This window comes from Canis lupus, chromosome 7 (assembly GCF_048164855.1).
Source record: "Canis lupus baileyi chromosome 7, mCanLup2.hap1, whole genome shotgun sequence".
In the NCBI taxonomy this organism is placed as follows: domain Eukaryota; kingdom Metazoa; phylum Chordata; class Mammalia; order Carnivora; family Canidae; genus Canis; species Canis lupus.
Window position 1 is genome coordinate 62,691,293 of NC_132844.1, and position 18,823 is coordinate 62,710,115.

Genomic DNA, 18,823 nt, shown 5'->3' on the forward strand with positions numbered 1-18,823 from the left:
GTATGGCAAACAAATCTTTGACTTGATGCTAACATTTAAAATAACTTTTCAAGTGTGCCTGGGTGGCTCAGTCAGTTGATCCCAGGGTCATGAGATCAAGCCCCACATCAGACTCCCTGCTCAGTGGGGAGTCTGCTTCTCCCTCTCCCCCAGCTTGTGCTCTCTCTCTTACTCTCTCAAATAAAATAAAATCTTGGGAAAAAAAAACTTTTCAAATCTAATGTATACACCTTCTTCAGGGCTTTCTAGTGAAAAAAAAAAAGTCATGAAAAATTCTAACCCACATTATTAGAATGTAACTAGTGGGAACATGGAATTTTCTATACCTTCATTAAGACAAGGCTTTTGTAGAGGTGGGAGGGTGGGGTAGATATGGAGGAGGGAGATCAGTGAGAATTCCAGAAAAATCAAGGGACTAGGAAAGACTAAGACCGAAAGGCAAGGAGAGCATTAACCAGTGGTGGTCCATTCCTATCTTAGTAAAGCCGCACAACTTCTCTTCCCACACCTTCCCTCCTGTAGACAGGCTACCTTTGTTCTACATTTCCACAACATATAGATACATTGTTTGTATTATACTTATTTTCACATTTGCTTGTTCCTTTAGGGTGTTCTTAAATCTTGTTATGTGTATTTGGCTCCTCCCTCTTTCCACCAATTAAATGGAAACTTATCTTCATTTTCCCTAGGTATCTAGTATATAATTCTGTACCTAATGATTTCTTAATAGAGCTTATTTTCTGACTTCCCTTAGCATGTTTCCTTCCCTTTAGGCAGATTCTGGACACTCTCAACCCCAGTAACTTGTTACTGCCATCTACCCTGCCTGAAGAGCCCCTTGGGGCCTGAGAAGCTCCACTCTGCCCCACCTTCCTCCTCACTTGGTCTCAGCAAGATTCTCCCAGCAGAAGCTGAAGATGCTGAAGGAGCTCTCCAGGGCATGTGCACACTCATCTGGCTTCTTATCCCCAGGAAGGCCAAAAATACAGAGGAACATGCAGCCCTGGGACAGATGACAAAGAAGGAAAAGAGAAGTTTACATAGGGAAAGAATATGCTTGCCTCAACTGGACCAACTCCCCTGAATGCAGCCAGAGCCTTTCCCCACTCGTTTTCTGTTAGAAATGTTGAATTCTACAGGATTCATGAAATGGACACTCTGGGCCATATCAACACGGAGATTTAAGAAAAAAAAAAAGAAAATCTTAATTTAACTCTTTAAGGAACTGAAATTTCAAACACAAGAAAAACTGATGTCAAGAACTTTTCAAAAATTCTATTTCTAGTATATGCCTTGAGTTAAGCCTATCTGCCCACATTTTATTCACCCACAATGTCATGTATTATGATATTACTCTTTTTCAATCTCCTCAATTATCAGAAATATCTGATTTACTTTACTAATAGAGCCAGACAATTATTCTTTTGCTCTACCAAAGATTTTCAACAAGAATTAAATGAAAAAAGGACATGGAGAATAATCCTCAGTTACCCTGAAAATTAAATTAACTAGAACATCCCATTCTTTAACTATTATTAGTTGAACTTTCAGTGTCATACAGCTTGTCACAAAATAAATAGCAGGGAATCTGACTTACACATGTGTTATGTGAAATACAAGACTATTATTCTTCACTCACCTTTAACACTGATGAGTCAAGTTTCCTTGTACTTACTTTCTCAAACATAAAGATCCGGCTTAGCTGGCCACCCCCTTTCTCTATGACTGTGGAGATGTACAGGGCAGCCTCCTGGATAAGATGACACAAATGCAACATCCATGCTGTCTTGTGGAACTCTAGGCTGACCAAAACCATAGTCACAGTACGGAATTCAGATATATACTCCATAGGCTGCCCTTCATCAATCTACAAAAAACACGGTCAGTTATCTTGCCAATATCTTCAACATTCAATATCATGTTTAGCCATTGAAATTCTGTATTCCATGGTGAGTATGACAAAATAACTTACAGATGTCAGACTAAAAACCTACAATTCAGGTTTGAAAAGTATAGAAGATGTACAAACCAGTGCACTTGGAATTAAAACTGTTTGACTTTCAACCTAATTCACTGATGATATTTGCCAGGCTTTTAGGTTTTCTCTTTATAAGTTAGATATGTTCATTCTACTAGTCATTATATCACTTACTAAAGGATTCATATAAATTCATATATACATAATAGATCAACACATATTTACCAAACATATACTCTCTTCCCTGTTTACAATGTACCAGCTTCTTGAGGGACAAATTGAAAAAACAATATAGCTTCCACTTGCAAGAACTGAGAAATCTGAGGGTATGATACGTTATCACAGTAATTGGTACAAATGGGGAAACCTGCTGGCATTACAATGGAGAGCAGGAGATGAACTCGATCAGTATGAAAAGGTGATCACATATAAATGTACACCTGTCAACATAAACATACACACAATCTACACGGTGACTCAAGAATTAGGAATAACCTTCTTCAAAAGGTTTTTCATTATGTGCTTCCTCAGGGTTTGTTCAAGCGCAAAGTCTGGATCCAACTCCAGGGCAGTTCTTAGAGTATCTGAGAAAAGGAAAACAAACAAAATGTCTCCAGTCATGTGGAAAATTTATCTTTGAAATTTTGGGTTTAGGTAGAAAGGACCAAATAACTTACCAGCACTTGTCCGGTAATGTGGCAGGTAATCAAGGCACTTGTCAAAATGCTCATCAAAATCAAATGGGTCAATGATCCGCATATCTCTTAACTATAGAAAGGAAACTGCTCAATTGTGTACCCACCCACCAACCGGTTTACTGTTGGTCCCTTAACAGAGGGGTTGAGGATGCCATTTACCTTGTTTATCATTTATCTTTCCAGCCTCATTGTTCTGCCTCGTCTAACTTCCTGGGAGAGTATCCCCCACCTCCCTCCAAAATAGAGTTCCAATAGTTGTTGGTTTGGTCAAGCCATATGCAACCACCACCAGAACACTGCCTGTGTAGTAGGAAGGCCTTTTTAGGACATGTGATGGGTAGGACTAGCCTCCTACCTTCACAGCTTCATCCTCCTTCATGATTTCCACTTCAAACATGTACTGCTCACAGAGCTTCCAGCAGTTCCAGGACAAGACAATCTCATTTGCCTGAGCTAAACGCTGAGCTAACTGGACATCATCTACATCCCGCCCAATCACCAAGAGGTACTGTCGCTGCTCATCTCCAACAATAACCTGAGAAATTCGACCGGCAGATAGACCTATCCAGAAAAAAAAGGAGACAAGTGGTGAATAGCCAAACTAAAATGGAAAACTATGCAAAGGGTGGGGTCTGGAATCCTCACATTGCTTTATGCATCAAGCCAATCTTATTATTGCAAAAATATTAGGTGAGCCTAATTTCTTAGATTTTCTTCTGTCTTACGCATACCCAGAGACATTCAAACAAGACCGGGGTTGTATGGGGGTTAGAAGCAAGAGATCCTGGGCTTCTAAGATTCCTCTCTTTAAACTGTTCTTCTAATAAACAGCTAGGTCTTGATGACAGAGACCAAATGGTTATATTCAGAAACTCCTGCCACAGTGACTATACCACCTCTTCAATGTATAATCAAGGCTAAGTGAGTAAACAATATTTTACCCGACTTGGGCTTTGCCATACACTTTTATTCTATCTCCTGTTTTTCTTACCCCAAGGCATTTCTAACTGCTAATATAAAAAACTGATTAACTTGCCAGGGGTAAAAGGACTATATCCAAATAAAGTCTGTCCTTAATTAAGTTACCCAATCTAAGCTAAAAACAAAGGGAAGATAGTTTTAAAAGAATGGCAGAGATATATACTTTTCAACAACATGGCTTAACAGGTAGTCAATTTACCATAATTCCCATAACAATGAAGAAACTAGAAAAAACACACACAAAGTAACAGTTTTAAAGATATTGGACATCAGGTAATGAAGGACAATGTTATCTGAGAGATGGGAAACAAACGAGGTCAACCCTCTGATACCCTAGCTTACTGCATAGAAGAGTTTCCAGGACATCTGGGAGAGGGGAAACTCAGGTATAGTCCAGAGGACTTCTCAAGTTGGGGAAACAGAGCTAGAATCTGAGGAGGTCAAGGCAGCTACAGCTCACAGGGCATTGTGGGTATTGGAGAGAAGTATACAGAGAGATAATTCTAGAGATCTGTACCAGAATCCCCTACAAGTCTTTATCTGAGTACTAAGTACTAATAAGTACATCGTGAGGAAACTATCTGAAACCAGGGAAAGAACCACCTGAAAAGATTAGAAGGAACAATCCCAAATATCACACAGGGCTGGCAATGGTTCCTATTCCCACTAGCCAGAGTGTCAAACTTTATCATTCACAGGATATTAGGTACAGTATGCAGAAGTTTGCCTCAGGAATAGAGCAACGCCAGCTCTAGACTAAACACTGCTGTGGTCCCATCCAACAAAGTTTAAAAACAAAACCTGAAAAATCAAGCTAACTGCATCCCAGAACTATGCTCAAAAATACTTATATAGAAGTATATTAAAAAATCCAGCATCCAACAAGGTTAAATTCACAATGTATGGCACCCACTAAAAATAACCAGTTATGCAAAGAAAAATATGATCCACAATGAAGAGGAAAATCAATCCCAACTCAGAATAGTACAGATGACACAATTAGTAAATTAAAAAAACATTAAAAGTTATAATTATATTCAAGAACTTAGAAAAATGACTGAACAAGTAGAGACATTGAAAAAAGTCTGTACACCTGAAAAATCAGCAATAGAAACTATCCAAAATGAAACACAGGGAGAAAAAAAGAAACAATGAACACAGGATCAGTGTAGGACAATTTCAAGCAGCCTAATATGTAATTGGACAGAGGAGGAGGAAGAGAGAAAAAATTACTTGGAAAAATAATGGAAGAACATTTTCTAAATTTAATAAAACCCAAACCCCTATAGATCCAGAATCTCAATGAGCTGCGAGCACAAGAAAAATGAAGAAAACTAGACCAAGGGACATCATAATCAGAATACCCAAAACCAGTGATAAATAAAAAAAAAACAATAAGAGCAATCAGGATGGGGAAAAGACATATATAAAGAAACAAAGATAAAGATGAAAGTAGATTTCTTGTTGGAAATGCTCAAGCTAGAAGACAATGGAACAACTTTAATGGAAGAGAAAAAATCCCCATCAACCTAGAATCCTATACCCGGTAAAAATACCTTTCAAAAAATGGGTGAAATATTTTTTCAGACTTACAAGAGCTTAACTAAAACATGTCCAGCAAATCCACACTATGAGAAATATTAAAAGGAGTTCTTCCAAGAGACAATGATTAAGTGTTAACAAGGACATGGACAAAGTGAACAGATAAACAAACTGTGGCTATATCCATAGAATACTACTCAGCAGTAAAAAGTAATTAACTATTGATACATGCTACAATATTCTTTAAAATGAAAAATAATCTCTAAAGACAGATTAGAGACTTCTTGAGGATAGGGAGGGGAGTAGGAAGAGAGATTATAAAAGGGTATATGTAAACTTCAGTGAGTGATGGATATGTACATTATCATAACTGTAGTGATGGTTTCAAAAGTATACAAATATGTTATGTAGGGTATCAATTATGAATTATCTATCAATAAAGCAAAAAACAACAACAAAGATACTGGGACAGAAGAGATGCCATTTAATTCAGAATATAATTCTTCAGGCTATTCCTCAAAATATAAGTGAATAGGCAGAGTCAACTTTTGCCCTTCATTCAGAAACCTGTTGATGTTTCTGGGCTTCTGTGAAGGAGCTTTGTGTATAGAGTTTCTCCTCTAATCCTGATTCTGTCACTGGTGAAATTTTTGTCTGTGTGTAGCTTTTAAATCTTTATTGTATTGTATTACATTTTTGATTATGTAATATAAAAACATAGTTCAAAAATAAAACTATATAAAGAATACACATTAAAAATTCTTGATTCTGACTTATGGGGAAGATGGTGCAAAAAGAGGACCCTACACTCATCCTTTCCCACAGACACAACTAAATAACACTTGCATCAGAGCAAAAACCCAGAAAAGGACCCCAAGATTGGCCCAAAAAACTCCATGCCTAAATATAGAGAAGAGGCCACATTGGAGAGGGTAGAAAGGGGGAGGATGCAGTGGGAACCTAAACCCCATGGGTGTGACCACTGGAGGGAAGGAACCATAGGCAAGAAGAGTGGCAAGAAACATACTGGGGGAGCTTAAAAGGGAAAGAGAAATTCCTGTAGAATTGGCTTTGAAAATCACAGGGTCCAAATTTCATGAGTGTTTATAACCAGTGGGACTTAAAGCCTGGAACTTTAAAAAACAGTGGCGTTGGCTCTGAGAGAGCTCAGCTAGTGATAGGAAGCTGAGCCTCTGCCCTTAAAAAGACAGCACAGCAAACAGCTTGCAGAGATACAACCTGGAAGCAAAGTTTGAAAGGCACCTGTAGCTTATGGGAAGGAGAGTTAATAACTAATCTCAGAGTTTGCTGAGGGACTTCTCCAGGAACAAAGGAGCTAGAAGGTGCCATTTCCCTCTCCTAGCCCTCATAAACACACAGCCACCTGTGGGAACAAGTGCAGTGTGGCACTTACTCCCTAACATGCTTACACTGTGCCCTGCCACTGCCAACCAGACCTGCCTCAGTCCTGGTGCTGTAGATATCCTCTCCCAGAAGACCCAGGCAATCTGCCAACACTGCATCTCCCAACCTCTCATGGAGGATGCACACACTTTGTTAAAATTGCATACCCTGCCCTTGTGTGCTGCCCAGAGTGCCCAAAACCTCTGGCCTCTGCAGCAGCTGCATGTATCCTGTGGAGAAGGACCCGTGCCACCTAGCCAAAAGTGCACATCCCACCACTTTTTAAAAAAGATTTTATTTATTTATTCATGAGATACACACACACACAGAGGCAGAGACAGAGGCAGAGGGAGAAGCAGGCTCCATGCAGGGAGACTGATATGGGACTTGATCCTGGGACCACGGGATCAATGCCCTGAGCTGAACGCAGACACTCAACTGCTCAGCCACCCAGGCATCCCCCACCCACTACTTTCAAGAGCAAGAGATGTAGCTGACTTTCCTAATACACAGAAACAGACATAAATAGGTAAAATGATGGGACAGAAGAATACATCACAAATGAAAGAATAGGACAAAACCACAGCAAGAGACCCAAGTGAAATGGAAATGAGTAACATGGCTGTTTGCAAATTTAAAGTAATGATCATAAAGATACTCAAGAAAAAAGAGGAGGACATCAGTGAGACCCTTAAGAAAGAGATAGAAAACATAAAAAAGAACCAATCAGAGATGAAAAATGCAATAAATGAAATAAAAAATAAACCTGATAGAATAAATAGCAGGGGGAAGAAGCAGTGGAACAAATTCATGAACTAGAAGACAGAGTAATGGAAAGTAATCAAGCTGAACAAATGAGAGAAAAATAGAATGACACAAACTGACAATAGACTTAAGGGAACTCAGTGATGCCTTCAGGTATAATAACATTAGCATTATAGGGGTTCCAGAAGGAGAAGAAAGGGAAAAAGGAGGAAAATTTATTTGAAGAAACAGTAGCTGAAAACTTCCCTAATCTGGGAAGGAAACAGATACCTAGATCCAGGAGGCACTGAAATACCCCAACAAAATCAACCAAAGGTCTACACTAAGACACACATAGTAATCAAAGTGGCAAAAAGGAGTGTTCAAGAAAAAAAACTTCTAAAAATATTTATTTATTTGAGAGAGAGAGAAGTGGGAGGGGAGAGGGAAAGAAAAACTTTAGCATACTCTACATTCAGCACAGAACTTGATGTAGGGCTTGATCTCATGATCCTGAGATGATGACCTGAGCCAAAACCAAGAGTCGGATGCCCAACTGACTGTGCCACCCAGGTGGCCCCAAGGGAAAAATTTTTTTTAAGTAGCAAGAAAAAAGACAGTTACATGTAAGAGAAACTCCCTAAGGCTATCAGCAGTTTTCAGTACAAACTTTGCAATCCAGAAGGGAATAGCATGATATTCAAAGTGTCGAAAGGGAAAAATCTATAGACAAGAATCTTCTATCTAACAGGGCTATAATTCAGAAGAGGAGAGATAAAAAGTTTCTCAGACAAACAAAAGCTAAAGGAGTTCATGACCACTAAGTCAGCCCTACAAGAAATATTAAAGGGGATTCTTTCAGTGGAAAGGAAAGACCATAAGTGAGCATATGAAAAGGAGGAAACAAAAAAACTAAGAATAAGTATTTCTGTAAAAAAAAAAGTCAGTCAATGGATTCACAAAATAAAAGGATGAAAATATGACACCATATACTGAAAACAAACATGGTAGGAAGTGGAGTAAAGAATGGGTTCAAAAAAAAAAAGAATGGGTTCAAACTTAAGTGACCATCAACTTAATATATGATATATTATATATATTATATATATATTATATATATATATATGACTGCTATATGTAGAACATGTTATATACAAACCTAATGGTAACCATAAATCAAAAACCACTAATAGTATGCAAAGAATGAAGAGAAAGGAATCCAAGTATATCACCAAAGAAAACCAGCAAACCATGAAAGTGAGAAAGACAAGAAAGGGTCAGATGACAAAACAACAAAACTAACAAAAAGATAATAAATAAATATCTATCAATAATTACTTTGAATGTAAATGGAATAAATGCTCCAATCAAAAGGCACAGGGTGATAGAGTGGAAAAAATAACAACAGGGGCAGCCCGGGTGGCTCAGTGGTTTAGTGCTGCCTTCAGCCCAGGGTGTGATCCTGGAGAGCTGGAATTGAGTCCCACTTCGGGTTCCCAGCATGGAGCCTGCTTCTCCCTCTGCCTGTGTCTCTGCCTCTCTCTCTCTCTCTCTGTGCCTCTCATGAATAAATAAATAAAAATCTTTAAAAAAAAAAGAAAAAAAAACCAACAAGACCAGAGGTGCCTGGGTGGCTTAGTTGGTTAAGTGTCTGCCTTTGGCTCAGGTTCCTGGGATTGAGCCCCACATCGGGCTCTCTGCTCAGTGGAGAGTCTGCTTCTCCCTCTCTCTCTGTCTGCTTGGTGCTCCCCCTGCTTGTGCTGTCTGTCAAATAAATAATAAAATCTTTAAAAAACAAAACAAAATATAAGACCAATCTATATGCTGCCTACAAGGGATTCATTTCAGACCAAAGATACCTGCAGATTGAAAGTGAGGGGATGGAGAAATATTTATCATGTAAATGGATGAGAAAAGAAAGCTGGCAATATTTAAAGTAGCAATATTTAAATCAGACAAAATAGACTTTAAAACAAAGACTATAACAAGAGACAAAGAAGGATACTATATAATAATAAAGGGACAGTCCAACAAGAAGATATAACAATTGTAAATATTTATGCATGGGAGCACCCAAATCATAAAACAGTAACAAATAGAAAGGAACTAATCAATAATAATACAATAGTACGGGACTAAGCATTCCACTTACATCAATGGACAGGACAGTTAATATAAACAGAAAGTCAACAAGGAAACAATGGCTCTGAATGTCACATGGGACTAGATTGACTTAACAGATATATTCAGAACATTCCATCCTAAAACAGCAAAATACACATTCTTTTCAAGTGCACATGGAAATTCTCTATTAACAGATCAGATATTAGGCCACAAACAGGCCTCAACAAATTCAAGAACACTGAAATCATACCATGCACCTTTTCTGACCACAACACTATGAAACTATAAGTTAACCACAAGAAAAAATCTGGAAAGACCACAAATACATAGAGGTTTAAATACTATGATATTGAACAATGAATGGGTCAACCAAGAATCAAAAAAGAAATAAAAAAGTATGTGGAAACAAATAAAATGAAAGCACAGCAGTCCAAAATCTTTGGGACATAGCAAAAGCAGTTCTAAGAGGGAAGTTTATAGCAATTCAGGCCTACCTCAAGAAGCAAGAAAAATCTCAAATAAGCAACCTAACCTTACACCTAAGGGAGCTTGAAAAAGAACAACAAAAACCAAAAGCAGCAGAAGGAAGGAAATAATTATGATTGGAGCAGAAATACATGATACAGAAACTAAAAAACAAATAATAACAGATCAATGAAACCAGGAGAGGGTTCTTTGAAAAGATCAACAAAATTGATAAATCTCTAGCTAGATGCATTAAGAAAAAAGAGGACTCAAACAAAATCACAAATGAAAGAGGAGAAATAACAACCAACACCACAGAAATATAAACAATTATGAGACTATCATGAAAATTGCATGCCAAAAATTGGGAAACTTGGATGAAATGGATAAACTCCTAGAAACATATACAACCTACCAAAAATGAAGCAGGAAGAAATAGAAAATTTGAAAAGACTGAATACCAGCAAAGAGATTGAATCAGTAATCAAAAACTCCCAATAGATAAACAAGTCCAGGATCAGACAGCTTCACAGGCAATTCTACCAAACATTTAAAGAAGAGCTAATACCTATTCTTCCTATACTATTTATTCCCAAAAATAGAAGAAAAACTTCCAAATTCATTCTATGAGGCTAGCATTACCGTGATACCAAAACCAGATAAAGATACCACCAAAAAAGAAAGCTATAGGCCAGTATCCCTGATTAACATAGATGCAAAAATTCTCAACAAAATACTGGCAAACCGAATCAGTAATACATTAAAAATATTTCACCACAATCAAGTGGTATTTATTCCCAAGATGCAAATCTGGTCTAATATTCACAAATCAACATGATATATCACATCAATAAGAGAAAGGGTAAAAACCATATGATGAAATATGAAATATGAAAAAATATCTGACAAAGTACAACATCAATTTGTGATAAAAGCTCAACAAAGTAGGTTTAGAGGGACCATCCCTCAACATAACAAAGGCCATATATTAAAAAAAAAAAAACACAGCGAACATCATTCTTAATGGGGAAAAACTGAGAACTTTCCTTCTAAGGTCAGGAATAAGATAGGGATGTCCATTTTCACTACCTTTATTCAACGTAGTGTTAGAAGTCCTAGCCACAGCAACTGGACAACAAAAAAGAATAAAAGGCATCCAAGTTGGTAAGGAAGAAGTAAAACTATCACTATTTGAAGATGACATGATACTATAAAACCCAAAACACTCCACCAAAAACATATATGAACTGATAAATGAATTCAGTAAATTTGCAGGACATAAAATCAATGTGCCGAAATATGTTGCATTTCTATACACTAATAATGAAGCAGTAAAAAGAGAAATTAAGAAAACAATCCCATTTACAACTGTACCAAAACCAGTAAAATACCTAGGAATAAACCTAATGAAAGAGGTCAAAGACCTGTACTCTGAAAACTATACAACTGATGAAAGAAATTGAAGAGGACACAAAGAAATGGAAAGACATTCCATGCTCACAGATTGGAAGAACAAATATTATTATGTCTATACTACCCAAATCAATCTATAGATTTAATGCAAACCTCATCAAAATCCTAACAGCATTCTTCATAGAACTAGAACAAATACATCTAAAATTTGTATGGAAACTTAAAAGACTCTGAACAGCCAAAGAAATTTTGAAAAAGCAAAGCAAAGCAGGAAGTATCACAATTCCAGGCCTCAAGTTATATTATAAAGCTGTAGTCATCAAAACAGCATGGTACCGGCACAAAAACAGATGATCAATAGATTAGAATAGAAAAGCCAGAAATAAACTCACATTTATATGGTCAATTAATCTTGGACAAAGCAGGAAAGAATATCCAGTAGGAAAAATACAGTCTCTTTCAACAAATGGTATTGGGAAAACTGGTCAGCTACATGTAAAAGAATGAAACTGGACCATTTTCTTATACCATATACAAAAAATAAACTTGAAATGGATTAAAGACCTAAATGTGAGACCTGAAACTATAAAAATCTAGAAGAGAGCACAAGCAGTAATCTCTCTGACATTGGGCATGCAACATTTTTCTAGAAATGTCTCCTGAGGCAAGGGATACAAAAGCAAAAATACACTATTGGGACTATATCAAAATAAAGAGTTTCTGCACAACCAAGGAAACAACCAACAAAACTAAAAGACCATCTATGGAAGGGGAGAAGACATTTGCAAATGACATATCTGATAAAGGGTTATTATTCAAAATATAAAGAACTTACACAACTCAACATCAAAAAACCCCAAATAATCTAAGAAAAAATGTGAAGACATGAATAGACATTTTTCCAAAGAAGATGACGAACAGAGACATGAAAAGATGCTCAACATCACTCATCATCAAGGAAAAGCAAATCAAAACTACAATGAGGGGCACCTGGGTGGCTCAGTGGTTGAGTGTCTGCCTTTGGCTCAGGTCGTGATCCTGGGGTCCTGGGATCAAATCCTGTGCATTAGGCTCCCCATGGGGTACCTGCTTCTCCCTGTGCCTATGTCTCTGCCTCTCTGTGTGTGTCTCTCATGAATAAATAAATCTTTAAAAAAACTACAATGAGATATTACTTCACACCTGTCAGAATGGCTAAAATCAAAAACACAAGAAAACAAGTGTTGGGGAGGATGTGGAAAGAGGAAACTTCTTGCACTGTTGGTGGGAACAAATACAAACTGGTGCAGCCACTGTGGAAAATAGTATGGAGTTTCCTCAAAAAGCTAAAAAGAGAACTACCCTATAATCTGGCATAGTGTGATTACTACAAAAAATACAAAAACACTAACTCAAAGGGATACATGCTCCCCTATGTTTATAGCAGCATTATTTACAATAGCCAAACTATGGAAGCAGTCCAAGTGTCCATTGATAGATGAATGGATAAAGAAGATAGGATATATATGTATACAATGGAATATTATTCAGCCATAAAAACAATGAAATCTTGCCACTTGCAGCAACATGAATGGAGTTAAGAGTATAATGTTGAATAAGTCAGAGAAAGACAAATATGTGATTTCACTCATATGTGGAATTTAAGAAACAAAACAAATGAGCACAGGGAAAAAAGAGAGGGAAAAAGCCAAACCAAGAAACAGACTGAACTAGAGAGAACAAACTGGTGGTTATCAGAGTGGAGGTGGAAGGATTAAATAGGTAATGGGGTTTAAGGAGGGCACTTGTGAAGAGCACTGAGTGATGTATGAAATTGTTGAATCACTATATTGTATACCTTAAACTAATATAACACTGTATGTTAATTATACTGGAATTAAAACAAAATTTTAAAATTCTTGATTTCACCTATATATCTATCTACACCATTTTCCTCCAGTAGATAACTTTTAGTAGCTTCTTATGTATCTTTCCAGTGTTTATACAAACATGAATAAGAAAAATTCTTTTTTCATCTTTATATAAAAAGTAGCATACCAAACACAGTGCTTTGCATCTTGCTTTTTCTCAGTTATATTTTGAAGATATTGTTATATCAGAATCTCTTTTTCTAAGTTGCAGAAAATCAGGCAGCCTGGGTGGCTCAGTGGTTTAGCGCTGCCTTCCGCCCAGGGCTTGATCCTGGAGACCAAGGATCAAGTCCCACATCGGGCTCCTTGCATGGAGCCTGCTTCTCCCTCTGTGTCTCTGCCTCTCTCTCTCTCTCTGTGTCTCTCATGAATAAATAAATAAAATCTTAAAAAAATAAAAATAAAAACTAAGTTGCAGAAAATCTTATTGAGTAGACATATTGTTTATTCAACCAGTCTCCTATAGATTTTCAACCTTTAATTACAAACCATATTGCAACCAATAATCTTGTACCTATAATACTTCATACATATTTAGGTATAACTGTAGGATAAATATTCAGAAGTGGGACTGCTAGGTTGAAGAATAAATGCGTTTGGAATCTCAACAGAGATTACCAAAATTATTCTTCATAGAAGTTGTACTGCTCAACAGCAGTTGTACTCCCACCAGCAGTATGTATGGGTGTTTATTCCTCATTGCCTCATCAACAGTGTGTGCAGCATCTGAATTTTTGGTATCTATAGGTGACAAATAATCTCAATGTACTTTCATTTGGCATTTTTCTTATGAAATTGAACATCTTTTCACATGTAAAAAGATGTATTTCTTTATCTATATGCTATTAATTCATGTGCTTTCCCACATTTCTCTTAAAATGTTAGTCTTTTATTGATTTCTAGGTGTTTTAATATTCAATCTTTGTGTGCATGGTATAAGTCGCAGATATTTTTTTTCCAGGTTGTCATTTATATTTTGAATTTTTTAGTTTTTTTTTTTTAATCGATCACTCTTTTAGTAGCAACTACCTATCTTTAGCTGCAGATCCTGGCCTTCTCTGGTATGGTAGATCCCAAATTTCTCCTGTATCTCCAGACTGCATTTTGCCACCAAGGTAATGATGTCACTGAGTTGATTCTGTTTCACTGTCCAGAGTGCCAGGAGCACATTCCCTGCAGACACACAAGACAGGTTGACAGGATGACAGGTATCTGGATTTACCTGATCCGGACAAAGCCCCCAGTGATGCAGAAGATAACATACAAGGTGTCAGGCAAGGTTCCTTGGCCCTGTATATTATGCTTGGTTAAAAAATTGCCTTAGAACCTCAAAACCACTCATCATAAAAAAAAAAAGACAAGATAGAAGCTGAAATGTTCCCAAAATTTAAGAATATTTTTGATAATCTTTCCTCCACCAGTATACAGAATGGGAGGGGCACTAGCTAAGAGGTATTAAAATGTAGGTTCATGTTCAAATATAATTTCAAGGGTGGATTAATTAATTTTAAATTTAAAAAGAGTCCAACTCTGTGGCATATAACTGTTTTCTTTACCGTTCTCTTCTCTTTCTCCAATCTGACTCCTCCCTAGCTTATACATAGCTTTGCTTAAGAGCAGAACTAGGTTTCTCATTAGTTTTCTCATGCAAACAAGTGCTTTATAGGCATTTATTTTTCTGCCATTCAATTAAGCAAAATGTAAAGCACATGTGAACTTAATATGAGCAAAGTATTTCTATTAGATGGAGAAAAACTTTGAGGCAATGACTGTGTCTTTATCTTTGTTTCCCTGGGGCCTGGTACATATTAAATAAACAATACTGAATAAGCAAATAAGCCAAATCCCACCTAAATGTAGTCGTCCTCACCTATAGTCTCTTAAATATTCAGAAAAACTGAAAAATACCTGTGATATTTAGGATATCTCCCCCAAAACACAGCACATCTGAAATCAAGTAGAGAGAGGAAAATGCATAAAAAATAAGACATACTAGATCATGGAAGAATTATATGTATGATCAAAAGAATGGCCTGCTGAGTTTTCCCTCATATGTTCTCTGGTCTGTTTGCTCCCTCCAAAGCTCAGACTCTTTCCTTTCCTTTAGCTTCTCCCCAAATTTGTCAATATCTATATCCAGCTTTAAAAAAAAAAGATTTTATGTATCTCTTCATGAGAGACACAAAGAGACAGAGGCAGAGGGAGAAGCAGGCTCCATGCAGGGAGCCCGATGTGGGACTCGATCCTGTGACTCCAGGCTCACACCCTGGGCCGAAGGCAGGCCTCAACCACTGAGCCATGCAGGAGTCCCTATATCCATCTTTTTGAAAATGAAAGACATACTCCTGTTCTCCTGTGAAAGACACACTCCACTAGGCTCTGGATCCTAGCCCCTCCCATCTTTTCAAGAACTTCACTACCCTTAACTCCTCTCTACTGGATCATTTGCATTAATATCTTAAAAAAGAAAAAGAAAACACAAAGTCAAACTACCTATTCTTGACTCTACCTTCTCTTGCTATTAACTCCATTTTTAGGCTACAACCCAGCAAAAACATTCTCAAGAGTTGGCCATATACAATTTGTTCCTCATTTCCTATTCACTCTTGTTTTCTCTACCATTCTCTTCTCTGCTTTCTCCAATCTGACTTCCAACTCCATCACTTCACCAAAATTTATCAAGATCATCAACAGCATTCACCTTACTAAATTCAGTATTTTTCTCACAGCATTGTACTTTATACCTATTCACTCTTGTTTTCTCTACCATTCTCTTCTCTGCTTTCTCCAATCTGACTTCCAACTCCATCACTTCACCAAAATTTATCAAGATCATCAACAGCATTCACCTTACTAAATTCAGTATTTTTCTCACAGCATTGTACTTTATACCTTTTTTAAAAATTTTTAAAATTTATTTATGATAGTCACACACACACACACACAGAGAGAGAGAGAGAGAGAGAGAGAGAGAGAGGCAGAGACATAGGCAGAGGGAGAAGCAGGCTCCATGCACCAGGAGCCCGACGTGGGATTCGATCCCGGGTCTCCAGGATCGCGCCCTGGGCCAAAGGCAGGCGCCAAACCGCTGTGCCACCCAGGGATACTTTATAGCTTTCATATCGAACCTGGCCAGCCTCAGCCTTCTTTTCCTAGAGACGCTACTCCTTCGGCTTCAAGAACACCACAATATCCTACCTAACTGGCTGCTTTACAGTCTCTTTTGTAGGTTCTTTATCTCTAATCATAATCAATGCTGGAGTCCCTCAAACCTCAGTCTTAGGCTCATTTTCTTTACTTACACCCTTCTCGTGTAGAGTCAATCAGTTCCTAACTTTAAGTAACATCTTTAGGCCATCAACTCACTTTCTGTCTCTAACAGGGGTCTATTCTCTGAGCTCCAGCCTCAATCATACCTACTGATTTCATTTCTCCATTTGAGTGAATTATTGACATCTCAAACTCAGGATCCTTTATTTTCTTTCTCAAAGCCCAATCTTGCCCATCTCAGTGACACCACCACCAAGTCAGTTATGAAAGTCAAAAAAATCTTGAGGGAGAGTCGCTTTCCTCACTACTTCCTACTGATGTCAATATATCAGCAAATCCTGAAAAACACATTTCAAATCATTCATCTCCTTATGGTTCTCCTGTCTTATCTCTAGACCAATGTTTTCTATCTTGGCTGTAACCTTGACTTCAACATTGGAATAGCCTGGGAACTGAAAAAAAATCCTTATCCCTGGGCCTACCCCAAGGTATTCTGATTTAATTGGTCTGGAGTAAAGCCTAGACATCAGGATTTTTAAAAACTTCCTGAGTGGTTATCTATTGTGCTGCCAAGGTTGAGAACCACTATCCTAGGGCAAATCAGCATCATCTCTCCACAGCTGCTACAACTGCCTCTTCTAGCTTCCATTCTTACCACCTGCCCTCCATCAGCTCCCTATAATCCAATCTCCATGAGGCAGTTAAAATGAGCTTTAAAAAATGTAAATCAGATCACATCATCCCCTTACCAGAACCTTTTAACAGTTTCCCTTTGAACAAAAATATATAACCCAACCTCCTTACGGCCTACAGAGTATGATGATCTCCAGTCTCACCTCAAGCCACTCTTCTCCCTGTTGGCTATACATTCGCCACACTGGTTGTCTTAGTTCCTAGAACAAGCCAAGCTTCCTCCCGTCTCAGAAGCTTTGCACTTGGCATTTTTCTGCCTGAAATACTTTACCCCTCTTCACAATATGTTCCTCTCATCCTTTATGTCTCAGCATAAACACTTGAGAGGAGCCTCCTATGATCACCCTAACAGAGAAAATTTCTCATTCTACGATTCTTTTTTACTATTACACCCTATTTGTTTCCTTTGTAAAATATATATATAATCTGTAATTCTCTTGTTTGCTTATTCTATCTCCCACTGGAGATAGTGGAAGGATCTAGTGGAAACTCCTGGGGGGGGGCGGATTGTGTCTTATTTTCGCCTGTATTTCTAGTACCCAGCAGTTCCTGGTGTTGTATTACATATATAATTTCTTTCCCTTTCATCTAAACCTGATGGGAAAAATTTAAAGACCTCTTATAACTGGGTTATAAGGGGTTAAGGGGTGAATCAAATAAACAAGTTCCTTAAGGGGATTCCACAAAGTAAGAATTCTGGTGAATTCAGAGACAGAATCAGAGACATGATTGTATGGGTGCTGTTAGTGAGGGAAGGGACTATGACATAAGTACTAAAGGTTTCAGGACCAGAGTAATTCTGTTGGATGGGTCTAACTAAAGTGGAAGCTCCTCAAGAGCAAATGTTTTTGCACACTCTGAACCTTTTACAGTACATATCATAGAGTATGTTCTCAAAACATTTACTGCACATGTAAGGGGCTGTTTTTTTTCTTCTTCCCCAGATTAGACAAATTTCTACAAGCTGAACACATGGCAGAAAAAATGAAGAAAACACTCATTCCTACTTCACAGGATCAAAATAAAATAACAGACTGGAAAGATGTCTATGAACACATAGGGGCGGGCACACGCTGAGTTACTTTTAGAAGAGACAACCTGAGGAATACTTTATTTTGAAATAAAACCCAAACATGCAAAGTAAAAATTACAATCAGTTTGTTGCCTCCCCTTTCTGAACACTGCGTCCACTTCAGGATGTGAGACCAGATAGAATGGCAGATACAGGCAAACAAAACAAAAACAAAAACCTAGCCTGTTGGTAGCAGTAAGAAGAAATAAAAGAAACAAAAGATGAGTAACACTGAAGGCGTAACCCTTTAGTATCTTTTCAAGTAGCCCAGGCCTCCTCCTGTTGTTACAGACGCTCGCTCGGGGAAGCCCGGCACCACGCCTCCTGGCTTCCCTACAGTGGTCACTCACGCTCCACGATGTCACTAATGTAACAGCTGAAGATGCGGGCCAGTTTGTCCATGTCACGTTCCGACTTGCAGCTCAGGCTGCACCTGTCCATTAGTGCTGTGAACCCTAGCCGACAAAACAGAGATGGCGTTAGCGGCGGATCCTGACTTTCAGGCCCTGTTCCACTTCGCGCATCAGGG

General features: G+C 37.9%; 1 protein-coding gene across 10 annotated transcripts in view; it reads right to left on the minus strand.

The window, feature by feature from the left end:
• The window catches only part of LOC140637055 (adenylate cyclase type 10-like), a 48,275-nt gene that overhangs the window by 27,811 nt on the left and 1,641 nt on the right, over window positions 1-18,823 (minus strand). For 7 of the 10 annotated variants that reach the window (XR_012034292.1, XM_072833101.1, XM_072833100.1 and 4 more), the window contains exons 2-9: window positions 18,645-18,749; window positions 15,168-15,206; window positions 14,289-14,432; window positions 3,032-3,237; window positions 2,656-2,746; window positions 2,474-2,562; window positions 1,676-1,867; window positions 882-1,003 (exon numbers count right to left, since the gene is read on the minus strand). Coding sequence is in view for 9 of the 10 variants with exons in the window: in XM_072833101.1 (XP_072689202.1) it covers window positions 882-1,003; window positions 1,676-1,867; window positions 2,474-2,562; window positions 2,656-2,746; window positions 3,032-3,237; window positions 14,289-14,432; window positions 15,168-15,206; window positions 18,645-18,749 (988 nt within the window). In the remaining variant the exon portion in view is untranslated. The remainder of the gene's footprint in view (window positions 1-881; window positions 1,004-1,675; window positions 1,868-2,473; window positions 2,563-2,655; window positions 2,747-3,031; window positions 3,238-14,288; window positions 14,433-15,167; window positions 15,207-18,644; window positions 18,750-18,823) is intronic. The other 3 variants (XM_072833103.1, XM_072833105.1, XM_072833102.1) reach the window with 2 other exon arrangements.